General features: G+C 37.7%; 1 protein-coding gene across 3 annotated transcripts in view; it reads right to left on the minus strand.

Annotated features, from left to right (window-relative positions):
* Vav3 (vav guanine nucleotide exchange factor 3) overlaps positions 1 to 27589 on the minus strand; it is a 328799-nt gene that overhangs the window by 93133 nt on the left and 208077 nt on the right. For all 3 annotated transcript variants that reach the window (XM_051177693.1, XM_051177692.1, XM_051177691.1), the window contains exons 16-19: positions 26322 to 26423; positions 25932 to 26032; positions 15301 to 15326; positions 10775 to 10820 (exon numbers count right to left, since the gene is read on the minus strand). In XM_051177693.1, the coding sequence (XP_051033650.1) occupies positions 10775 to 10820; positions 15301 to 15326; positions 25932 to 26032; positions 26322 to 26423 (275 nt within the window). The remainder of the gene's footprint in view (positions 1 to 10774; positions 10821 to 15300; positions 15327 to 25931; positions 26033 to 26321; positions 26424 to 27589) is intronic.

A 27589-nucleotide genomic window follows, 5' to 3' on the forward strand; every position in this document is an offset into this window, starting at 1 on the left:
ACCCCAAGCCTGCATACTTGGCAAATGGTTGAACAAATATGTTCAGGAAACAAAGTGATAAAAGCAAAACACCAAACCTTGAGATGTACAGATATTTTGTGTAGTAGTTTCAAAGAAAATGGCCCTGAAAGGGAATGGCACCTATTAGGAGGTGTGGCCTCATTTTATGGAAGTGAGTCACTTTGGGGGCAGGCTTTGAGGTTTCATGTGCTCACTTTGGGGGCAGGCTTTGAGGTTTCATATGCTCAGGAAACCACCCAGTGTGTCAGTTCACTTCCTGTTGCCTGCAAGATAAAGCACTCTCAGATGCTCCCAGCACCATGTTTGCCTGAATACCACCATGCTCCACAATGATAATGAACTGAACTTCTGAAACTGCAAGCAAGCCACCTAAATTAAATGTTTTCTTTATAAATGTTGCTATAGTCATGGTATCTCTTCACAGCAATAAACACCCTAAGATATTTTGCAAACATGTTACTCTGCACAAAGAAAAGATGCGCAGGGATAAACTGTAAGGGGGAGGAGACACTAATGTGAGTGGATTTTACATATTTCTTCAGGGAGCTTTTCAGAGTACTTTCCTCATGTTTTCTGAATTTTTCACAATACACTTCTCAATGCAAAAATTTAGTGTATTAAAGTCAAATTATTTTTAAAATCTACCTCATACCTTCAACTCATAACTGTACAATGAATAACTGTTTGAATTTCTGCCAAAGCTATTGTTACTCAAAAGATAACATAGCAAAATAAACATAAAGCCATTTTCAGAACTGCATCATATTTTAAATTATATATTAAACAGTTAATGACTTAAAATCTTTTTTAAAACCTCAACTGAATTCAACTATAATATGTAGCCTGCCAGAAATCATCCTTTATGCTTCAAAACTGTTCAGCAGAATGAGCTATGCAAGAGTCATCCACCCAGCTTGTTTCTGAGCCAGGGTCTACCAGTTGTTTGTTTCAGAGCCTCTAATTAGCTGCCTTATCTTTTGGAAAGGATTCTTCTGGTGCTAAGTTTTAATCGTCCAAATTAATTGAAATACGGTAGCAATTTGAGATTAACATTTTCAAAATTAACAATGCATAAAATAAAATCAACCATGAATCTGCTTTGTAACATCAGCCACTAATGAACTCTGCAAAACAGACCAGATCCCACTACTAATTTTCACTGTCCTATGCAGTTAAGCATTGGGAAATAAGCTTTCCTTATTCAAAGACAGTAGGGTGCTCAGATCCTTTAGAGGTACTTCAGGCTCAAACAGTATGAATAAGTTAGGCACACACCATATACTGCATGATTCTGGATAAACTACTTAAACTCAAGAATCCACAATGCAGCTTTACTCCCATGAATATGTCCTGTAAGGCTTTAATTGCTAGGATGCCCTATTGCCTTCTTGGCTTGCATGCTCTGATGAAGTAAACATCCATATAAGGAAGTTCACACAACAAAGAATTGGGAGCAGCATCTAGCCAAGTATGGTAGGTATTGGAGACTTTTGTTCAATTGTCTAACAGGAACAGGATGCTGCTTCCAGACACTTGACATTGGAAATGGACCCCTCCCTCGCTGAGCCTCCAGATGACATCTATCATCACCTTACATCAGATTTGTCAGAGAAACCTGAGTTAAACCATGCTCAGGTGTCAGAGTCATAGAAACTATAAGATATTATTTAGGGCAACCTGTTACACACCTGTATGGAACCAGTACAGATGTGTGTATGCATTAGCATCACTGACAAATTACTATGTGCTAACATTCTGGGAAAGTGCTTCATCTATTAATCAATTTGACTTTCATTGTGACACAATAAAAATAGTTGCTACTTAACTCAATTTTAGAGGTGATACTTCCATGCTAGCAGCATAAACCAAAGCCCCTGGAAATTCTAATATAAGTGAAAATGGAAGGAATAATGGAATGGAAAGTGTTAAGTTCATATGAGGGTAAAGGAGAATGTATGTGAAAATAACACTAAAGGTCTTTGGAAAAAGTCATATAGAAATCTACTGTGGAATCTCTCTCTCTCTCCCTCCCTCTCTCTCTCTCCCTCCCTCTCTCTCTCTCTCTCTCTCTCTCTCTCTCTCTCTCACACACACACACACACACACACACACACAGATTAACAGAGACAAAGTAATGATCTGCCCTTACCTTTCCTTATTATTGTTTTTTGTCACAGCTGTAGGCTATGACCTAAATGTAATATATCCATGTCTATAGTTTTCCTTCCTCACCCTTCCAGGACTTAGAGAACCTTCTTCCCATTTGTCCCCACAAAGCATGATACATGAGGATATTGTTTGCTCTGCTTTCTAATCAAATGGACAAATCTGTACTAACATTGAGTAGGTAATAGTGGAACAAAGAACTATTGCCTTCTAAATGACCAGTATCTGTGTTCATGGGAGAATGCCAGCTTTATGTGTCAGGTACAAGGACACGGTTAGAAAAACAACCAGGAGACAAGAGAACTGCTTTGCTCTTGGCTTTGCTGCCAACTAAAGCTACCATTTGGGATCAGGGTTTGCTTGTCTTCTCTGCTTCCTTGTTTACTTTAAAAGACATACAAGTAGTAAAAGAAGAGTATAGGAGATGTGGGAAAGTCTGCACAGTACACACAAGGATGGAATGTCTGAAAAACATTGTTTTCTTCTTCTTTTGCCTTCTCAATTGTGTACACATAGAACATGAAGCAAAGGAAGGATGGAGGGAGGAAGTGAGGAAAGGAGGGAGAGAGGGCAGGAGGGAGGAAGAAAAAGTCTATGCAATAGGTTGTCATCCTCACTTCCCCATTACTCCATTATGGAAGGGGGACACAGAAACTAGGCTGTCACACCACAGGGGACATGGCAGTACTGCCATGATGAAAACCTGATCAAGACCAGAACGATTAAAGTTCTCCTCAGATTTTTAGCATACTGGAAAAGAGGCACTTTGCTTTCTCTGGATTCACTTGCTGAACAATGAGAGCTAAGTGTGAACATCTTTGCCTGGAAATGAGACTAACCAGCCTGAGATGCCTGATGACAGGCAATCAGAAGAAAAGAGCTGTGACACTGTGGGGAGACTGAACTCAGAAGGTTTCCCATTGAGCCCTTGGGTAAAATTCTGACTGAACCAAGCACTCTGGACTGACCCTTTACCTATACTGGTATGCTGGCATCCCTTTTCCTTAAATGTTTTAAATTGTGTTTGTAACAAGCAAAAGCATAATGGTTCATATTACTTAATCTCATTTAAAGTTTGTAAATCTACTGAAGATCAGCTAGTAATATTTTGTTTCCTCTTGTTATGTCTTACTTTCATCAATAATGAATTCTTCCCCAGATACTGTTGACTATCCCTTTCATAAACATATACCATGGACTTGGGAAGCTCATCATAAGCTGAACGGTATTGCTGCTAAGCATGTTGTGTTTTATTTATCATTCTTCCAGGAAAAAAAATGTTCATAAAAAGCAAGGAAATGTCCCTATTTTACTGTTAGCTATGAAGAAAAAAAGTGTTAGTCTCAAAAGAACAAATGATCTGTAAAAATAAATGTTAAGAATCTAATGTAAACTTTTCTTTTCATTCAAATTAAAAAATCAATTTGATGATGTTGAAATATAACTACTAATATGCTATTTTGACTGAAATTTTACAAACCATACTCCCATGTTCCAGTTAACATGATAAACTTACTTGTAAATAGAACTGTAGTAATAATATAATCATAAACTAATTTATCAATAGCTTTTCTCCTAGGAGCAGTTAGATATTACACCAAATACTGTTACTGGAGAGTAATAAGTTTTGATCCATTTGGTTTCTTTCATCTAACAGTAGGGACCTCAGTTCTGAAATGAGATTATCTGGCTCTCAGACATGGCTGGCCTATAACAAATTTCTGAAATTTCTATTTTTATCTAGTATTGAATGGCACATAGTTTATCTTCTTATATGGAGCAGTAGTTAACTATCATGGCCACAGATACACAGAAGGATACATGGGTCATATCTCATCTTCTAAGCTAAGAACATTTTATCAATGATAAATGTTCAAAGAAGCTCACTACATTCATGACTTCCTTTTTGGGATGCTTTTCTAAACATTTAATAGATGTATACTTAGTCTTCCAAAGATAACATTATCAATAAGATTATGCTACAAGTTTGTAAGTGACCTTTAAATATATTATAGCACAAATATTTTGTTATCTCAATAATCATATTATTGATACTATTTGACATCTAAAAGGACCTCCCCCATGTTTGTCTATGAATATTCACTTCCCCTTTGTTCCTATTCTAGAGGTACCTGTGCTGTATAAAAGGCTGGCTTGGCAAGGCATGTGCAGACCTGCCAGAGAGCAGTAGTAGTGGTTCTTTGTGAACTCAGAATGAGCCCTGAAAAGGAGAAATAAATCCTCAAACCAAAAGAGACGTGAGCCAGGTGCTGTGATGTTCATTTCAGAAGTCTGTTATCCTGGCAAAGGAAATTAGAAAGGTAGTCCTGAAAAATAACTACAAGGGGATCAACTCAGTGCAAAACTAGTCTATTGTTCATAGTTTAATAGATGCGTGAAGGAAAATCAGCTATTTTAAAAACCAGAGCACACTCTCCAGTTTCGTTCACAGCTTGGATTTCTCATTCCTCTGCAATGAATCTTAATCACCAGCTTCTCCTTGCCCCATTTTATTTTTTCAAGTTTATTTCTCACAGTGAGATATATATTTTTAGACATTTACAATTATACTCCCATCATTTAGGATAGGATTTATATGTTTGATGAAAAATTAGATTTAGGGATGACAGAAAATAGAGAAGTAGGAATGCCTGATTAATATGGAAATATGACAATCTATGAAATTTGTTGTTTGTTGTTTGCAGGCAAAGACTCACTCACAAAACCGTCAAGAATGTAGATTTGTTTCCCTCATTTTAGAAAAGGATCATTTTTAAAAATAAGCTTTTAGAGTCACAATATTGAAAATAATGGGCTGCAAGAATTTTTTTCTTATCACTAGTTTCTACTTGAAAACTAAAATATAAGATTTATCTATTGAATACGTGTTCCATTTAAAATCAAATGTAAAGGAAGTCAGCAGTTCTATTTATATTTGGAATGCAATCCTTTGAAATTAAGACATCAAGGAAAACTATATTAAATACCAATTTAATACCATAAGCCAGAATAAAAAAAATGTTTATTTACACAAATGTAAAACATCTATACATAAATAGGTTTTAACATAATCTGAACTCACAGTTTCTTATCTTTTCTAACTTCATTTAGCTATTTTGCATGGACTAAATAATTAAAAACATTTTCCTATGTTTGGAAGATACTATATTATGCCATAGTCCAAAGGATCTATATGTAGAATAGTATACAATGTTAAATTTCCTTACAACTCATGTATATTTACATATATATGTATTTATGCAACTGAAACCTAGTGGTTTTAATCTTCTCCATTCCTACATAGAATATAAATATTATTGAGAAAGACCATGTTGTTTTTAAAACTCAAAATTTGGATATGTTTAATGTCACATGACACATGTGTCTATAGTGACAAATTACTTAAATTCTGTCTTCATGTAAAGAAAAGAAGAGCATGAATGTAAGTCCAACTCATTTAGAGGAGAATATGATCATCTCTGAAGATGTATCTGCTAAGACATGGTTAAGACAACTCCTAAGGGTATAAGAACACAGCCTGTCCAAGTCATGGCTATCATTTCTATTATAAGGAAGGCAACAAGAAGCATACAAGCATTTGCTCTCTGAAAAGATTCATACACTTAGCCCTTATCTGATCATTTATTAGGCAAGTACACACTATAACAGTACATATAAGATGCTTAAGCTCAGAGAAAAAGGAGTTATCAAAACATTCCCCATCCTCTCCATCTAATCTCTAGACAGCACAACAAAGAATAAAAACCTGAAATTTTAAAGATAATGACTGTGGACTCATATACAAGAGGTTATGAGTTCTACAAATGTATGACAATTTCACAAAAGTCTAAAATTACAAATTTGGTGAAAAGACCACATGCTATAGCACACAGACATACTGCATGCAAACAAATATCTACCTTAAATCTTCAATACCAGATAGAAGGAAAATTGTAAATCTAAGTATTAAAGTTTAACAAGTAACTTAGACCTTGAGTGCCACTTGAGGTGAAAAATATTATAGCATCACTGGATTTACTTGAGAATTATGATCTCACGTTCTTGAAAAAGGCCCAGCACCTACCTACGTGTTCCTGAAATAATTGATCTGTGTGTACAAGTTTGGATGTCCTGTTACCAACATCTGTCTCAGGAAGAGAGGTATAAACTGATAAAAGCACTCTTCTATATATAAGTGATTCAAAGCAGCTACCAGAATTTGCATCTTACATGTTATTATTACATTTAGCTAGAATTGAAAAATGTTAAAAAAAAAAAAAAGTTCTTAGCCCCTAAAAGAATGGTGGAAAAAAAGTGAAATAATTGTGAACATGGTATATAAAGATTAATTGCAATTGCTAGTAGAATATTCTGTTTCCAGACAAGCCACAGCACAAACATATAGCTCTCATATTTTGGACATTCTGCTAGAAATCCACAAACAAAACAAAAAAACACCCACACTTTTCAACTAGATGTCTCATTACCTTTATTCAAATCAAAAACTCTAACAATTATACCCCAAACAAATCATTCTTAACCATCCCTCTTGTACCTTTCAGTAAAGATAATCAAAAGACTGTAAAAGTTGTTTAGCAAACAGAAAATAAAGAAAAATATGAAAATTACTATGATTATGTAACTTTTTTGTTTGTTTACTTTTTTAAAATGGAGTCTCACTATGTAGTTCTGACTGTCTTAGTACCCACTGTGTAGATGAGGCTGACATCAAACTCAGAGATCAAGCTGCCTCTGCCTCCCTAGTTCTGGAATTAAAGGAATGCACCACTACAACAGGCCTCAACTTCTTGATTCAATTTAAATTCAATATATAATTCTGTCTGTTTTCAAAGATTTAACTTGCAGATGTTGATTTTCTACTTGATAAAGTGTCCAATACTAAATAACTTGCTATAGAATTAATTAATCAGCATAATTATTGTTACCAATGAGTATTCACTATTTACTGAGCACATTCAAAAGTACTGTTTAATCTGCTACTTCAAATTATACCCAAAACACCTGAGGCAGCTCAGCTATTATTACAAGTCTTCTTTGATAAATATGAAAAACATAACACAAGAGGGGAAGCAAGTAGAAAGGATGAGGCAGTAAGCAAAGAGCTACACTTCCAACACTAGACCATGACATGTTTTATTACTATGTCAACAGGTCGAATTCAAACAGTAAGAGAAGAGCAAGATACAGGTAATATGAAATGGCAAAAGGGGAAATGTCACCAAGGTTGTTTGATAAAGTCTCAAGGATTTGTATTAAAGACACTTACCTAAAATCATATATAATACATATAAGTGTATACACACACACACACACACACACACACACATACACACACACACACCTAAAAGGAAGTTATGACACTAGGATTACAAATATTCTCCACAAGAACTGAAGATTAACAAAATCCCGGTACCAGGCATGAGAAATCTCCTTTTGAATAGTTAGTCAGGGTAGTCCACATGAAGCCCAAAACAATGGCTGTTGTCCTTGGTTGCCTCTCAGAACTTAAAGGTAAGCTCCTATTGCTGAAATACTTCACTTTAAGACACAGGACTAGGAATTTTTCAAAGCTGGATATAACTTGAAAACCTCCTTCCTATGTCCTAGCTTCCGTGCTACCAAAAATACTTGGGAGCTGTCAAGAGAGACAAGTAATTAATATTGCTGCCCAGCTGTAATACCTATGAAGCCATAACAGGAACCAGCATGGCAAGAAATCAATAAAGGTGAAATAAGTGGCACACACGTTAGTGGTAACCAACTGCTGTCTAATTGGAATTATGGCCCACTAACAGGAGGGGGACCATGGCTCGTACTGGAAACTTAGATAACTTCCTGACACTAGTGAGGATTTTAGAATAAAATCTATTACAGTCAACCTTTTTCTTATATCCACAATTACATGTGGCTACCACCCCTTGTCAAAGAAGCTTATTTTTGCATCAAATAGAGACCATTACATGAAACCACAACTGGACACAGTGTAGACTCAGTGGATCAAGGGGAGCCCACTTCCAGTGGATAAATCTATGTCTCAGCTCTTGCCTCAACAGATCAGGAACCAACGTAAAAGAAGGGGCACAAAGGTCCTAAGAGCCATCATGCCTCCATGATTGTTGTACATCAATCTCTCATAGAAATGGCTAAATAATCAAGACCTGAACAGTGGCAATACACATAGAATACTGACTAGGAAGGGGGTTGAACTTATGAGATCACATTTCTTGATGAGTAATTATAGTAGGTAAGTTATGATTGCTGAGAGTGGAAGAGTTAGCCTCTCGCAGGGATGAGCTCTGAAACCATATGTACACAAAGAACAAAAACAGACACTGATTTAACAATAATAATTGCAGCAATAGTGTGACAATAATAATTGGGAAGAAGAGGCTACCATTTGGGGGATATGGAAGGAGTTGAAGCAGAGAGACAGAAGAGTTGTGAGGGAGGAAATTGATGTAATTATATCTTATCCAAAATGTTTAAAAAAATAAATAAAAATAAAAAGCAAGAGCATCAACACTTAAGGAAAAATGCACAGTCATTCATCAAGTCCTAATAAATGTTAAGTCTTCTGTCCACATAACTATGCAGTAAAGTCCTTTCTAACAAAAAAAGGTTCATGTGTGATTTAGTTTTGCACACAGGGCTCTGAAATGTGAACCTGATGGATTCTAGAAAGCAATTATGTATTAGAACATGGAGAAGTCAATGAGGATAGCTGGAAATGGGGGTATAGGGGTCAAAGGAAAAATACAAACGACAAACAATTCTCCTAGAAAGCTCTGTGTGCATACTGCCTCAGTTGTACAAATACCTCTTTAAACATCTGCAATAAACATCTCCCAAGAATTATGGAAATCTTCTGCAGGACAGTTAGATCAGTTGATCACAAGACAGTTGTCAAACCAGGGCTCATTCTGAGCACAGAAGCATTGCAGGTCAGGAGAAGGAGGCAGAGATGCAAAAGCAACCAAATCAGACAGGGATCTCAGGCCTACATCCAGGAATGGCTAAAGGACATGTAGAACCTCACTGCAGTCTCAACCACAAGAAATGTGAAGAATGACAATATACTCACATATCACATACACACATATCACCGCTACAGCAAAATAGTCTAAAATGTACAGAATACATCTTGTATATTTGTAAATTTATTCTTCATAAAGTACTTTAGGATAAAGTGGTATACATTTGTTTTGTTACTGATCCACTCGGCTGCATTTATAATCTGAAAATTCACTATATTTTCCCCTAAAAGATTGTAGAAAACTGGTTGTGAAGTAAAACTGCAAAGAGAAAAATGTGCATCTTCTGACACTATAAATAAATGTATTTCTCTAGAAGGAAATAGACTAAATAAAAATGCAGAGGTGAAAAAGAAATTTCAAAATAACACATTTAACAGCCAGATTATTTGCTGAAATAGAAATACAACTCACACACAAATGAATGAACAAACAAAAAAAATATCACTCATACAATCACACAGTCCTACTTAATACAGCAAACAATGTATCTTCTAAATGTCATCACATAGACCCCTGCTTGGGAAACTCTGAACTATCAAAAAGGAAAACAGAAACAGAACCCTGTGTTTTCTAATGGCATCACTTTTGTTCCGTAGTTAAAAGAGTTAACCCATCTCAAGATGTAAATGAGGCAATTTCTAGCCAGAGGCAACAGGGCTTCCATAATCTCTGCCATCTCATAAACCGGCAGGGCCAGCCTGGGTGTGGTTTTCAGTTAAAAGATGTTAGGCTTTGAAAAAGCAACTTTATAGCTAGATGAACAGTGTTGGTGTTGAGAACACAAAGCCAAACAGAAATTCAGATTATTTCTCACCAAGGCTACTCTGCATTTCACAGTCCACTTCATGAGCTTGAATCAAATTGATATATTTGGATGCTTCATCTGTGAATACCTTTTGCACCTCCAAGGATGGGATCGTGCACAGAACAAAATGTTCAGTGATTACACTGTACAAGGCATTTCTTAATGGCTTAAAAAATAATTGTATTAGGATAATAATAGGCGCAAACCACAAAGTTAGGGGAAAAAAAAATACTTTTTCATGAAGCTGAACCACTGGTCTCCAGAGGACACTACACTAGTTCACAGAGTCCTGACAACCACATTCTTGATACAAAATCATACAAATAGAGAATAAGAAAACTTCCCCAAATGGGGAAAGTAGCAGTTGCATGTTCTCCCTTGCCCTTTTGGAACACACTATTTTCAAGTAGCAGTGAGCTAGTTGGTTTTGCTACTTGATTTAAGAGAAAAATGAGGGGTGGGGGTGCTGAGTATGTTAGCATTATGCAGGCACCCTGAGGCTGTTCAGTAAGCAAATAACCAGCTTGCCTGCTGACTGTAGAAAGCTCACAGATCTGGGGGTTGGTCACCCAGGAAAGATTTGTACTTTAGACCTCCTGGTCACAAGGTATAGACCAAACTGTGGGAACAAAGGCCAGCGATGCAATAGACTTCTCACAGTCATTCCCATATATTTTCATAATCACTTAACTGGAGCTATTATAGCATATATAATGAGGAAACACACCTGGATCCACCTGTCTGGGAGCCCGCCGGAGTCCATTGGTCCGTTTCTGTGTGGAAAAGTAAACAAAACAACACAAAGACATGTTGGTTATATGGCATAAAATCATTACCACAATAATGCTATGGCAGTCAATGTTGCCTTAATTCCAATTTAAAATGTGGCTAAATATGAACAAAATGTGGTTTTGATATGTGTGTATAATTTAATATAAATCCTCTGATAAGTTTTCTATTAGAATATCATTACACTTTATAAGTCATTGGCGAAAACAGAAACAAATTTGTTTGCCTAATTTATGTATCCTAACCCAATATTTCTTAAAATCACAGGATTACAGAAACTACAAACACTAACTCCACAGATCCATTTTTGGTTAGAAAATATTCCCAGCAAAATAAATATGAATAGCACAGTCTTAAGAAGATCTGTAAAAATTCTAACTGAAGCATTCCTGGGCAGTGATAGACCAGTGACTAAAGAAAGCACACAGTCACAAACCAAAGATCCAGAGCACTGGCTCCAGAAAACGCTTAGACGATAATGTACTTTAATTACAGATGAATTGTATATCTTAAGAAAAAACAAAACAAAACACATGCAGATCATGAGGCACAAAATCAATTATTATAGAAAAGGAATTCCTAAGGAAAAAAGGAACACTATGGAAGCAAGACAAAGGTTTTTAAATCTGAAGATGCATGATTACCTCTTGATTTCACAAGCATTGAATTCTTTGCTGTCATTAGTACAGTGATCTCACTAATGAAGGATTGATATTTTTATTATTTTTGTAGTTACACAAGAGATTTTCATGAGAGGAATTTTCTTTTTATATGTGTTGAAATTTGTCATTGTCTGCAGGGCCATGGTTTCAGTCAGAGGATCCCTGGCTCTGAGAAACACATATAAGCTGTAGAACTTTCTCAGGGGGTTTCTCATGAATCAAATAATTAACAGTTGAAATGCTTTTTTTTTTTTTAAACCTTCTCTAGGGGCTCAAAGTCATATCCAGAAGATTCTAGGGATCATGGGAAAAGCAAATAAAATAATTCTTGTTCTCACCCCAACTACTTTCAAAATGTATTTGTAGAAGACTAATAGGATTATTAGAATCTGCATGGGGTCTTTGTTGAGCAAACGGGACATCCAAGCTAGGAAAATTATTATAAGGGATCACTGTGGGAGAAATTGTTGCCCTGGACTACTTGGTGGCCAAGACATAAAAAGGGAAGGCACATGGGTTACAGATCCATTTCTGAAAATATGGAAGAAAACTGATGACAAAGACAAACTCATTTTTAACCTAAATTTTTATTTAAAATTTTTGATGTTTCTACAGAAAGGGCACCAAGCAACACAAATATATATATATATATATTGAGGTCTATCATGCCAATATTTGCTTCCCACCAAGAATCACCTTACTAACTGACAATAAACTGTCTTTTCCTTGAGTTTAAGTAGGTGACACAATGTGGTTAATAATCATATAGAAAAGGAGGTTAATTTCCAAGTCAAAACATCTCTGTTTGTGTTTTCCCATCTTTCAGGAGAAATGAAACTTTACTAGAACTTTGTTGGGATGGTGGTGAGTGGTCATTTGTTTGAAGCATGTGGGATCATTAGGCGATTCCTTGGTGTTACTATCATTTTTAACTTTGTGAAGCTGTGAAAGTACAAAGGCTATGTTCTGGGAAACTACAGCTTCTACATTTTCATTGTGGTTTTGAACCAAGATCTGAAGATGCTGCTGAAGCTGACCACGGACAAAACATGCAAGAGCTCCTCCTGCCTCATCCTCCCCAGGAGTTGAGACTACAGGCATGCATGACTGCACCCGCTTGCCCTACTATGTTCTGACTCCTGGAAAGTAATTTCTGTCAGTCACCCTCAAAACAGAAATGTTCCTGTAGGGAAAGCAGGCAGTAAAAGAACCTATATATTAAAGGGCAAAAGGGAACCTGATCTATTTAAACAAAGTGCATCTGGAAAATCTGTGGTTAACCACACTTTAAACGCACCTTAAAAGCATTTTCTGCTGTAAAAAAAAATCAAAAACATTTTAAAATATTTTTGAAATATATAATTCAATGTCCCTGACTCTAATACAGCCTCTCTCACCTATTTTTCTCAGAAGCATGGACTGTGATAGGCAAACCTGGAAAGGACAAAGATGGTTGCCTTGCCTGGGAGCTCTCAAGTCACAGGCCCAAGAGACATGAGAGTCATGTGTCTGGAGTCTGGCTCTCCTTTGATCTACCCAGAGGGGTTGGGAAGGCAAACCTAATTTATAAACACTTGGTAATTATTTCTTGCTTCACTGTCTTATTATTATTATTATTATTATTATTATTATTATTATTATTATTATTATTATTTTAAATACTTTTACTGTATAAAACTCTCCTGGTCTTCTCTCCTCTTTGGAAGAAACTGATTCTCTGGGGATTTTTACCAACAACAGGAGGGAAACTTCCTTTGCTGTGTGGAAGTTAGCTTTGGTTCCTCTACAACAGCAATCGATGTAAAGTAGCTGAGTAGACACATGAGGACAAACGTGCTTTATGTAGTCAGCAGATCTGTGACGACCTAGACAGCATGTGAAAGGAACATCGCTAGGCAGCTAGGCAAACCTATGGATGTGTGGCTACAGAGAAGACTGACCTGCCTTCACAATGATGTGGAAGTTTTCAAACAAAAACTCATGGTCACACAATGACTGGCACTGCAGGGAAGCAGAAGGGTATGCTGCCAGCACAGGAAATGGTTGCAAGAAAGGAGAAAAAATAAATAAAAACCATGTGCTTAATATTCTTTGCTATACTTTTCCTAAAATGATGCCATTTCCAAGTGAATTGGCTGGCCTCAGAGCATACTACAATCTCCTATCCAGACAAAGTGGAGGTTATTAGTGAAGTTACACATTCAATGAAAACTGCACTTATTAATTCAAAAGTTAAGAAAATCACTACAAAACCGACACTACATTTTTAAAACTTTCAACATGAAAATTAATTCCTTTTTATTAATAGGCTCACATGTGTTTTAAGGGTATAAATGCATCTGAGAATTATTTAATATCATGTGAGAATGATTAACCAATTCTTATTAGCACATTTTTCTCCTGCAAATACACCCACTTCATATTACTTCCTTAAATCATTTTCTTAGGGAGAAAAGAATCTACTTGTCTAATAGGATAAATGTGAAGTAAAGTTGAGTTGAAGCTTGAGACTCTACACAGTATCTTTTCCAATAATCTAAGACCAGTGTGCTTAGCAAGATCATGCACTACAGGGAGAATCCTGACACCCCTCATACAGAAACTCCCCTCCCTGTCTAAAAAACAGAACCAAAAATTGTAGGGTAACTGGCATTAGCCTGCAATAAGTCCTTACATCCTATTAGCTTCAGAAAATATCACTGCCTTATTATATGGTCCTTCTCTAAACTCTTAGTTCTAACACCCAGCCCACTAGCACACTGAGCAGCTGCATCTATCACAAGGTTCCTCATACCACACCCTTGACATCCTGCGTGAAGAAGTTACACACATACACAGAAGTTACTCATGGACACACAGGGACCTCTAAAGGCATTGCCCCGTGCTTTCCAAATTTTCACCAAATATATCAACACTAGCTAATAAAAGCATACCAATAATGTCGCTGCATTATTGGCCAGGAGGTGTTTTATTTTACTGTACTTTTTGGTACTGAAACTGGAGGCATTTTCACAGAAACATGATGTGAATGTGCCGATCAGTTCAGTAAATAGACTGCCATCCTTGCATCCTGAAATTCTCAGGTAACTTTATTTTTTACTCATTTCACACCCATTTTATATTTCATTTCTTCTGCTAATTTTTAACTTAAATTTTTGCTATGGTATTTTTACAGAGTCAGGTAAAATACTTTTGATTGACAGCCCAAATAACTGTGGTGTGGAATCGGTCACATTATATATTATTTTCCATTTTTGAGTTGATTTTAGTCTGAGAATTCTACTCAAGAACCACACACTTTTTTTTTTAAAAACCCATTGGGAGGTAGGCTGTGATAAACCCAAAAGAAATGTTATCAGAGCTTGATTTGATAAGTGGGACACAATACTGACAAAGTTTGTGCTGAAGGGGAAACTACTAAAAATAGGGGCCGTAATTCTTGGAATTACGGCAGAATTCTCACAGGTTACTCGTGGGCAGTGAAACAAAACTTCACAGAGGGTGATAGGTCTAGCATGGTCCTGAGAGGAGAGCCACCCTTTCCATCACATAGAGCCCCTACTTCATTTAGTATTAGAGTAAAATATCCACCTTTATCCTCAACCTAAGGCTTCCAGACAACAACTGTGAAAATTCCTGACTCCATTCATGTTTTGACAAGCACCTGGCAGCTCCCTCCATTTCTGTTTCACTGTATTCATTGGAAAAGGCACTTTTAACACTGCAAGAGCTCAAGCCTGCTCAAGTTAGCAAACACCTTGAAATGCAAAGCTTACATAAAAAGTTCAAATGTCAGTCTTACCTCTGATGGCTTGAATGGCCCTTGTTCTGAAACAAACGTAAAAATTGGCATCGTCAGTGCAGTCGTTTGGTTTGGTTAGCAGCCTTAGCTTGTCCTCTGCAGAGTGGCCAAACACTACCGCTTTGTTTTCTTAACTGATACCTGTAATATATTTCCAGGGTCCCTCGGGCTGGGCTAGTAATTGTTTTGCAACCTGGGTTCTCTTACCTTATTGGCTAGTCAGGAAAATGACTCATACTTCTAAATGGCTTGTGGGTTATGCTTAACTTTTTCAATTGTTTATTAAGCAATGTCAATCTAGCCTCGTAAAACTCTTTAAAACAAGGACTTGCACTAAATTTATATGCACCGTCCTGAGTTGCAAGTCTTTCAACACATCTGGCTTTAAGATCTAAACACACTGTTAAATGGTACTGTACAGACTAGTTCCTGCAGCTGCAAACATAGCACAGGACAGCACTCCACATGAGAAAAATCTCCATTAACTGAAAGCAATACTAACTTTTTATTTTAGATAAAAATATACTCTGGTTTACAGATAGAAACTTAAAAAACAAAAACAAAAAACAAAAACAAAAAACCTCAGTCAGGATTTGGTTCCAACCCTGTTTCATCTTTACTTCCCATATTTATAAACAGACACAGCACCTTTTTCTTTTTTCTTTCTTTCTTTTTTTTTTTTCTTTTTTTTTTTTAACTATAGTTTGTTTGTTTCCTAAAACTGATTCACACTCTCCGAGTCTTGAGACCTTTGGGTGAGTAATCTGGTTGAGGGGCCAAACGATATCAGAGTAAGATCACACACTGCAGACAGAAAACTGATAGGTGTGTTTCTGCTTCATTTCCCTACATCTAGCAGCATCTAAACACGTTCTAACTTCTCTAGACAGAGTAAAAATCCCTCACCACTGTGAGCCCATGCCTGCATTTTCCCATCTGAAATAACCTCTAAGAAAGGACCTGAGATAGAAAAAAGATTCAGCCAAAGAAGACAAGATGAGAGCACAGGCAGTCTGGATAGGAGCTCTGTAGGATATGTCCTTAAAAGGCTAGGAGAAGCCACATGGCCAGAGTTCACCTGGAAAACTCCTACCAGGACACCTGCTCTGCTAGAGCAGGCTGCTTACACAAGAACATTGCCTGGGGCAAGGAACAGGAGGTCCCTTTGTGGGCTTTCACTTTTTTATTTTCCTTTCTTTTCTTTTTTTTTTTTTTTTTCATTTTAAAGAACAACTTCAGATTAATAGGAATGGAAGCTCCATGAGTAGAAAGTCACCTTCTGGAGAAAAGCTAAGTCTACCTCCCTTTGACACCTTCAAACCCTATCACCCGAGCTTCACAGATGACTGACTGCCTCCTACGAAGGTATCTTTGCTGGGTCTGAATTCAGCCTTTACAAAGGAATATTCCTGGACAGAAAGGCTAGCTCACTTCTATTCCTCCCCTATAGAAACACGCTTCAGGAGATAAGAGTATCTAAGACCTTTAGCCAGGCTCAAAATGCTAGTTATTTGAAATTGTTTTCTGATGGTTTTTTTTTTTTTTTTTTTTTTTTTTTTTTTTTGGTTCGGTTTGCCCCCAAAGCTCCCATATCGTGTGTGTGTGTGTGTGTGTGTGTGTGTGTGTGTGTGTGTGTGTGTGTGTGTGTGTGTGGTGGTCATGGTGGTGGTGGTATATCCATGTGGTGGAAAACAGACTTTGAAACCTGATGTCTTTCTTCATTGCTTCTCCACTTTACTCTTTGATCCAGGGTCTCTCTCTGAACCTACTAGAGCTTGCCATTGCTGCCATTGCAGAAAGGCAGGATGACTAGTGGATCCCAGGATCCACTGGTCTCCATCTCTCTGTGCTGGGGTCACTGTGGTGCACTGTAGTGCACCATCTCACTCAGCTTTTATGTGTGTCCAGAGCTGCTCTAAACAGATGTTCATACTTGCCCAGCAAGCCTTTGCCCCACCGACCAATCACCCCAGCCCAGAGTTTGTATCCTTAGAAGCAGGCACACCTGGAGTGCCCAGCTCACTGGCATACCCAGAAAAATCTATATATTCTAGGATACCCTACATTACCATCTTCTTCCATTGGTGAGTTAGGTAAAGTCAAAAGTACCAATCATAAAGTATAGGGATAGAGCTTACACTTCCCATACCAGGAAACCAAGGAAAGCGCAGCACTGTAGAGGGGTCCCCGAAGTGGGGGCATCTCACATCTGTCACATTTGGGAGTTCATTGTTGAATGTGCACCTTGATTTTAATTTTAAAACATCCTTTTTTTCTGACTCTTTGCATGGGGGAGTTTGATGCCCTTGTAAAGTAAGTCTTTTACAACCTTTTTCAAACGTATTATTTGTTGAATAAAACTGACACCTGCCTCATGTGGCAGTATTCATCACTCAGCTTCATGGAAGATCTTTGGGTGCTGCTTGGGAAAAGGAAACAATGGGATTAAGGTTTCTACCTTACTATGCAAACAACTGCACCTCTTCCACATGAGAGGAACAGAAGGCCCTCCTTCCAGAGCCCTTACCATCTCATGATGTAGGGCTGGCTACAAGATGGTCATTTCTTGGCATGAGTGTTAGCAAGCACAGAGCTCAGGAAAGCATAAGGGTCTGGCATATCTCAAATCAGACTAATGCCAGTGAAGACCAACTAAGACTAGGCTGATTCAGTTTATTCAAAATGCTCTCCATCCATTTCCTCTACTTCCCACCTTCACCTGCCTGCCTGCTTGCTTGTTTGCTTGCTTGCTTGCTTTGGAGCAATGCCAAGGAAATCAGTTTTCTTCACTACTCTGTGTTGAGGCACTGAGAACCACTTTACACAACACCTCTCAGTGTAAGCCATGTAAAAAACAGGAAAGGGCTCAAAGCTGGATGAGGAGTCTCCAGCTCCGATGTCACAGGAGTCCTTAAATTGTGCTAGCCCTTCTCCTTCATGTCTATTCCTCATCCTCATGGCCACCAGAGATGCAGGCTCCTCATTTCCATAGACTCACAGAGTACCCAGTGCTTTCAACTGGCTTTGTTAGATAAAACACAAATGTATGTTCCTAAAACCCGAGTTTCTTATGTGGTCATTTCATACAGTAATTTACTGTTTTATAATCTGTTCAGAAATTCTTAGCCAGGGTCCTTTGCTCACATTTTTGAATTTTGACAGTTGCACTAACATTAGACTGGACTGACTCCTTTATAGACATAATCTTAATTCACATAAACATCACTTCAACAGATCATTGATGTATAGTAATGCAATGGTAACACAAGAGGCAAAGCCAAATACTCTAATAGTTCAGATAAACTTCAAAGTAAAAGTTTATTCTGTCTGGAAAAATGGATCAACTACCTTCCCCAAGGAGTGTTCTATAGGAAAGCTGATCTCTTTTTGAAGCCTTCAGTCCCATCCTTTACTTTCTCTTGGTATGAATCCAAATCTACTGTGGCAGGAGGTTGTGTTGCTAGAAAATTCTGTGTGTGGATGGGACAGAAACTACCTCTTGGATAATAAGGGCTAGTTATCATCAAGTATTTGGCTGAATTCTGACCTAGAAGAAAGGTTGCTGGCTGAAAGATGAAGAAAAATCTCCTTTTCTTTCTATCTCATTTTTCTCATGGGAACTTTCTTAGGATAGTTATTCAATTCTTCAAGTTTCTAAAAGTTTTTAATCCTCAACTTGTCCTTACCCTGCAGCCTACTTCTCAGGCTCCTATTGATCAAACTATAAAATGTTCTTACCCTTTCAGGAGCCTTTCTGGGCGGTGACTTACAGGCCCTCAAGGGGTTTAAGCCTTGCATTCTTTCATCATGTCTCAACTGACTTAATGTAATTCTAAGAAGTGGTGTAACTAAGGTGCTTGGAGCCTTTGCCGAATTCCATCTCCAAAGCCAGGAGAGCTAGGTGGGCATATTTGGGTATAATAAATGATTTCTACTGAAGTTTTAGATTCGTGTTTAAATACCAAATTCAGTCCTGTTAAGTTTGTTTTTTTCCAATAGAAGTGGCTCTCAATTCATACCTTATTACACAATTTGCTTTGTCTTTTATCTGAAGTTCTATTTAAGACTAAGCAAACCAATGCCCAGTAAGACTGGCTGTCCTAAGAGGGGCCACATAAAAGCAATTACTGATGTTATAATGAAAGGTACCTATTTCATGGCTAACATGCTATTGCTATGAACATATAACAGGATTGAACAATGTTAGGAAGATAGTACATGAGTGCTATGCTCACTACTCTGGTCTACAATGGTGTTTTGGGAAAGAACAGAAAGACACTAGCCTTAAATAATATGTAGGGGAGAATCTTTTATTTCAGCTTGAATCAAATCACACAACAGTTTCCAATTCTTTATTTTTAACAATTATTAATATATCACTAAGCTGAATCCAATTGGCAAGTGAAAGATAAAGTAACTAGTTCTGCATATAAAACTTTCTTGATGAATCAAAAAAGATGACTCATTTATAAAAAAGGTGTAAGTGCCCTTACACAGAAGCAAAGTCACTTCTTTGCTTCTAATGAAATCAGAGATCAAGGCTCAGTTTATATTGAATTATATGATAAGAATGTCTCGTGGTAGAAAGCTGAACTAACATTTTACTCTACAAGTTATACCTCTTCTTAAAATATGAAATGCTATTTATAAAAAGAGCTGGTTTCAGATGCCAATTTGTGGTACAGACTCTAGGTAACAATCTCCTAGGTTTAAGTTTTAGGATACCAAGGCAAATTCGTTCCTATTAGAGTTGGCCACAGCAGCAGCAGGAGCAGCAGCTGACCTAGATAAAGGAGCAATTAAACAGATAAGCAAATGGGGATCTGCTTCAGTTAAATATTAGAGCAGCTGAGGCATGCATTCTTACTGAAGGAAAAGATACATTAAGCCAAAGTTGTTTGCTCCAGTGATATTTGCATCCAATACTAGCTTCTTTGTTTAATCTAGAAGATGGGGGGGGGCTGTATGCTATATTGATCACTGTCAAGGTAGAAAGGGGGCTAAAGGGGCTTAGTCACAAGTCACTAACAAGCAAGATCACAAAGACCCTGAAGTTTGCAGTCTGGAATTAGACCTTCCCCCATGGTGTACTGTGAGAAGGAAACACCATTCTAGAATTGCATCAGCTTTGCAGTAACTTGCTGAGAGTCTCATATAATGGTGCTTATACCTATTCATTACTATCGTTAGAAAGTTTGGCACAGACTTCAGAGCCTGTGTGAGTAGTGATCATCAAAGCTTCCATCATGAACATGCAGGAATCAAGTCAAGTTCAACAAAAGAGGTAGGACAGAATTTTCTTCCTGGCCTTTAAGTCCCAGGCATTAGGATGCAAGCTAACTACCCTACCCTCAAATTTCCAAGTTGCATAGTTTGTCTTATTTAAAAAATATATATGCATGTTTTTCTCATACTTCAGACATACTTAAAGTAATAATCTGTCATGGTCATGTATTAATATGAATAGATTGCTTCATTCAAAAATGCACTGCATCTTTTGCCAAGTAATTATTATTTCCAGGGTGAATGAAGACTCAATAGATTTGAAGGATAATAGAGCATGAAATATAAAAGGTTTCTAAACCAAAAGAAAACAACGTCTAAACAAAAAGGCTAACTTCCATAATCAAAGGTATATGAGCTCTTTTAAAGCCTGGTGGTTAATGTTTTGTTAGAACTCTGTTTATATTGAAATAGTTCTATTTATGTGGAAAGTGATTAACTGGATTTTAAGTGTCCTATCCTTGGACTTGGTACAAAGTGATGGATTCAAAAGACAAGAAACATATTCCCCATATTCCCATATTTCCCTTCACTTCTAAACTCAAGGCACATATAATCTGCAAGAGAAAGTAAAGGCAGCTGTGACAGCAATGTTCTCTGGAGTGGAGCCACAGTCTTCCACTACATTCCAGCTTCCCGTGGAATTGAGCGGAGTCTGTGTATGTGCTTTTCACCAATGTCAGTGATTTAAAAAAAAAATGTTTGCTTCCAGGATATGTGTGTAAAAAGTTGCCATTCTGGTAGGCAGACATGGAGCTGGGTGGTCCCATGCTTGGTGGGGGGATCTGCTCTAGAGAATCTATGAATTCCTAGTAAACAGTGTGTGTTCACTGAATTAAACCTTAAAACTACTAGAGACTGGGGTGAAGGGTAGGGTTACCACCTATCACAGTACAGCCTAACCTTAGAAAACTACATGAGCTCTACCCTCTAAGCTAATTAAAGAATTATGTTAGCATGACCATCTGGTGATCAAGGTGATGTTAATGATAGGCAAATATGTGGGACAGGAACTAAGAAAAGGAAGGAATGATTTAGAATTACTAAGGGGAAAAGAGGGAATATTCCACCCAGAGGTAACAATAACAGCCAAATAAGAATCCTAACAATGGAATTGACTGGATCAGGAAGCAGATGTATAAGTAAGAAGATTTTTTTTTTAAGCACCAGGTGTTGTGTGAGCTGGTTCATTATTTTGCCTCTCACTAACCTACCCCAGGTGTACTGCCTGGTAATCAATGCTTAGGGCATAAGTCTTTCCTTGCACAACAACCCAGAAAGGAAGGTAAAAGGTCTACTTAGTTTATTTCATTCTTAAAGTACAAGTCACTGAATCACAGAATGAGAGTTTTTATTTATTTATTTATTGTTTCAATTAGCAAACTTTTACCTCCATACCAATGGAACCAAAACCTGCATAAACTTCCACACTGCTTCTATATCTAAGATGATAACGATCTTCAGAGCCCAGGAACCTGACTCAGTCATCTGTCTATCAACTCTAGTGGGTTATCCATCCCCATATCCACACACCATGTCTTCCCTGAGGTCAAAAGATCAACTGCATATGGTTGAGCCTAATTAGAGAGATCAGTCAGATAGCAATTATAATAAGGGTGATAAATGCTATGATAAAGTTAATTATAAGATGGCAGGAAAACACAGACAACTGGTCGGCTAAGAGAGGCTAGGCATGCAGAGTACCAGAAAGCCTTCCAAGTGGAAAAATATTTGCATTGATGTTTTAAACTAAACAAAATGAGTAAGGAAAGACTAAAAGAGAAACAAAGCAGATGCATAAGGAAAGTAGTTGAAGAACTATGAATAAACAGAAATTCAGTGTCAATTGGGATAGTTAAGGGATGGTCAAACGAGGAACAGAAAACTGGCCCAGAACTATGTGTGCTTTTGGGGGAAAGTCTGGACGGTATTATGTAGGATATAGAAAGAACAACAATTAAGTGAGTATATAATAACAATAGATTTTGAAAAATCAGTTCAGAAAGTCTATAGAAGGAATAAGATGAAAAGCAGGAAAAAATAGAAATGGTGTAAATTCTATCTAATTTAATACTGTAGCAGTAGGTTCTAAGCAAGATTGGAGAAAAATGAAGAATAGGTGAGTAAAGAGGGTGATACAGCAGCTTACACCTGGGCTTGGGTGAGTATATTGGGATACAGAAGCATATATTGGGATACAGAAAATGCTTTGTACTTGATACCAGAGATTACTTGAAGGCAACTGGCAGATGATGTGTGAGCAGAGGATCAAGGTGGTAAATCCGGATTTCAGGAAACATGTTACATGTAGATGGAGGGAGATAAGACTAATTTCCATTAGATGTGGGTTGCAACTTAAGTGACAGAACTAAGTCAGATCTTCGACGGTTGCCTGTGGGATAATGAATGGAGTGTGAAAAAGTATCAAGGAGACTGGCTAATAGTTTCCAGTGAGAAAGGCCGGTAGTGAGATGGCCAGAGGATGCAAGGATGTGGCAATGACAACAAAGCAGGGATTCTCTAGCCTCCATTTAGACCCTGGTCTCCTCTAACTTGCTGTACTCCTGTGCTCCTTCATGTTCCCACTTCCTTCTGTGCAAATGGCCCATCAGATGAAAACACCACGTTCTCCTTCCACAACTGTCCAAGCTGTATTCCAAAGTCACCATCCATATCCATCACAGTGCCCTGCTCAACAAATGTACCCCTGACTCACACTACCCAGCCAGAATCTGCCTGTCTCTTGAGAATATAGTTAAACTGGGACAATCTTTGGAACCAGAAACCTCTATAAAGTAAGAATGAGTCCCAAACATGATGTATGTTATGTGGGAAATTATTACATAAACATTTAATGCCTTAAATCAACACTACTAACTTGTTTTAAATTTGCCTTTTAGGGCAATTTTCTTCAAAGTCAAGTTCACCAAGCACCACACTCCACTCTATACAAAATCTCCATTCAAGTAAACCATGTCTCTATCCCCAAATTCACCTTGTGCTTCATCCTCCTTTCCCTGTGCCTGTTGTTCCTGATACTGCAGAAGTTAGGTTAATGAATAGCTGAATGTGCGATTTCCAAGCAGTGAAATCTGAATGCAAAACATGTTATTCAGGGATTCTCAGCAGGTCAGGGAAGAGAACTGAGAGTAGCTTTCTGGTAACCCAAACAACTATCTATTCTACCACACTCACAACAGATCTACTAGGCTCTGAATGATACAATAGTCACAGTAGTTGCATACAATAGTCCAAGGATGAGTGAGTTTGAGAGCAGAGTGTAATGTCCCTGCTGAGGGACAGGGGTGAAAAATGCTGAGCAGTGATCACATAGAGCCCCTTAATCCTGAAGATGAGGCCTCTCTAAATTACAAAGCCTGGTCTGAAGAAAAGAGAAGCCTGCTAGGCAGGTTCTGGACTTTTCATACTCCTAATTAACCTTAAGAATTCAATGTCACTCACCTCACCTCCTCAAAGTCTGAAGCAGGGAAGGACATAAAGACCAGAAAGTCATGGATGTGGAAAGTGGGGACGACTGTAGGTCATGAAGATTCAGAATAGTGACAGAGACTCAAAAGCCTAACGGCATGTGTTCATGGAATGTAGTCAGTTTCAAAACAAAATAAAACAAAAATAAACCCACCATTTTCCCTGCTTTATGATAAATTATGAAACAATTTAAAGTGAGAGAGAAAAAGAGAGAGGGAGGGAGGGGGAACTGGGATCAGTATGTAAAATAAAATAAAAAATAAATAAAAAGAAAGAAAAGCATGCTGCTGCTGCCTTTTAATGGATGATTCCTCTGTATCTCTATCTAGAGCCCACCAGACACTAGCATTCTTAGTCTCCAGTTGCCTTATTTTCAACTGTTAATGAGCCTATTTCCCTGGATCAGAAAGTATCTAAGTCCTAGCTCTTAGGGCTTATATAGGACGGACAGGTGTGGCCACTAAGAACACCTGGCGCTCATCCAGTAATTCAGGACATTCAAGTCTAAAACTACAGGACTTTTGCAAGCCTTTAAGAGACAAATAGTATGTTCACTGAAGAGTGAGACCTGTAAGGGTGAAACAGTAAAACTTGAAGATTTTGCTGTATCAGGTTGATGGCTGAAGAATAACAGCCATAATACATAATATACTGTTTATTTCATCACTTAGACTGATGAAAAGAGTAACATTATCTGTTTCACTTTACCTTCTTCCGCCAGAAGCAGAAATACTCTGGCCTTACTGGCCATGGGAAGGGTTATTCTAAAAAACTAAAAACTTTCTGCAGGATATGGCAGTACTCAACACAGTGGAAGTACTCAGTCAATATGAAGGTCTTTGCTAGCATGACTGTCCTTGCCTGGCACAGAGAATGGCACATCAGGCCCTCTGAAGATGTCTATAGAAGGAGCAGAGGGACAGGGCTATGCTGTGATCTCAACCCTCTATTAGGTTTCACCTCTTCTGCAACTGTTCATTTTGTGAACTCAGCTCTGAAATAAGATATTTTCTGTTCCACTCTTCTTCACATTATCCAAAATAATTCAATGTCCACCTTCTCCTCTGGGAAAATCAAAGGTTGACATGGCTACCTTTTGAACTCAAGCTGTTAAAGATCCTTTCTTGTGTTCAAAAACTCTTCCCGATTTTGAAAGGTCTTATTGATAAAACACAGAGAAACTCAGGGGAAAAGGACAAAGAGGAAGAAGAAGAAAGAGAAAGAATAAAGAGGCCAGAAAAGAAAGAGAAGGGAGGCAGCCCAAGAGGAGCAGAGAGAGGCAGAGGCTATTGAATGCATAATTTGCAAGGAGCTCATACAACAAGCACAGAGAGATATTTTTAAAAATCAAGCAGAAAGATGTTTACATAAATCCAAAGGATATATGCTTTGTTTGATGTGGAAAATGATAATGTATTCAATTCATGAATTCTTGAATTAGTCTGTGTAATGTTTGCTTCTGGAACCAATAACGAATCTGACATAAATGTTTAAAAGAAAAAAAGTTTAAGAGCTCAAGATAGAAGATATTTTCTTTTTCCTTTGCTTTTATTACTGTTTGTATTGGCAGTATTCAAATAATTTGGTGACATATTTTGGGACTGAGGTAAATGAAAGAAGTGCCATGAAGCCATCTAAGTGCATCCAAGTACATACAAAAGTCAAATATTAAATAGTTTAAAACCAAGTCATGTAGAAAAGTCACACAGATCTTAAACAACTTTCTAATTGTACTTATTAATGATGTATTCAAACAGATATGTTCCAATAAACACATATTAAGAGTAAATTGGGCCTTAATTGTAAGCAAGTTTTATGCCCTCATTAAAAACAGAAACCCAACAATAAACATGACTTACCAACAGAATTAACTCTGCCACAATTGTCTACTCTTCCCAGACATTCTTTGTGTGCCTTTGCTCCACATTTGAAACATAAATAGCCTTGATAAAATGTCCCCCTGCAAGGTAAAATCGGAGAATGGTGTATTAAAATGTGCTAAGTTCTGCTTATGTAAATCACTAGTCCAAGGACTAGAAAGAGGTGATCATGGTGCTGTCAACACAGGAGACTCTCTATGGGAGTGTTGAGGAAACAGAACAGGCACAAGGCCAGCAAGGATCAACTGTGTCAAGTAGGAAAGTTAACAGCTCTACTTCAGAACTCCTTTGAGTTGATTGCTAAACACTGAAATATTTAGCAACTATCCCAGTTCATTTAAACTGGAAAACAGGCCCAAGAATGTGTACCTCAGGAGCATCTGGCAAACTCGGCAGGACGTCACTCGAGTGAAGGTGTGCATCTTGAAGTCATGGAAATTGGAGTCTGCATAGTCTGGCCTTATGTTAGATCTGTGAAAAAGGAAAAGTCACTTCCTAAACAAACTTTCATAACAAAACTGCATCAAGAAGAGATCCAATTCAAGCTAAACGGTGAGCCAGGCAGCGTGTACTGGCTTCCAAGCCAAAAGTCTGCTAGCATTAAAATCTGTGCTGAAGCCCAGGTGTGTGGAGACCTGTGACACAGGAGACAACTACAACACGATACATCCAAGAACTGCATGTCACAGAGGTGTCTGCAGCATGCCATAACCAGCCTTCTGGAAACCAGGGACCAGCTGGACATTCATGTTTGCTACCAACTTCTTTGCATTGCCATGGGATAAAATTATAAACTAGCTGGTTATACAAAAGGCAAGGCAGAATGCAGTGTGTTTCTAGAGCTCATCTCTAACAAAACACCCAGATTATGTAAGGGTCTCCAGAAGGAAGTGAAGTCATCATCATTGAGAAGGTTGTCCATTAATGCATCAATGTAATAAAAAGAAATACTTCCTCTTAATAATCTTCTTACTTTACAAGCCAAATAAACCCAGACAAAATCACTTTGTGTTTTGGAATTATACTTAGGCTATATGCACAGACACCCAAAGCTCTCACGTATATCTCAAAGAATCATTTCAGTGTACATTTTGCATATGCTGGAGATAGAGAAAACACTTGGCATTCATCACGTTTAACTTTCACATTAGTCCTGAATATGTAGCGTGGATAACAGCACTGGCTCAAAAAACAAGGAAACATGCTTATCCTAAAGCAATGACTTCCCCTAAAATGATGAAAACGGCAAATGGAGAGCTTCAACCCAGGTGTGTGTTCTCAGCCATTTAAGTGACAGAAACAGAAGAAAGTCAACAATATCTGTATTCAAATTGCTAGGGCTTTGAGGCTTGATGCGTGTGTTGGAAATAGTCGAATGTAGACATTCTCAGAGAATGTTTGCATTGTTTTTAATCGAGCCATAGCACAGGAAAAAAAAAAAGCCTTAGACAGATATGAATTAGAGGTACATCTAGAAAGATAATACCTTCTGAGACATTACACACCACAACCCGAGAGACTGTAAGGTATGTTTGAGATTCTGATGAGCTAGGATTTCCCCTTTTATAGAATCCAGCATCTCTCAAGCTCACAGAGTAGCGGCGTAATGAAGCATAACACAGGCAGGCAGTCAGGCA

The sequence above is a fragment of the Phodopus roborovskii genome, unplaced genomic scaffold (assembly GCF_943737965.1).
Source record: "Phodopus roborovskii unplaced genomic scaffold, PHOROB, whole genome shotgun sequence".
In the NCBI taxonomy this organism is placed as follows: Eukaryota; Metazoa; Chordata; class Mammalia; order Rodentia; family Cricetidae; genus Phodopus; species Phodopus roborovskii.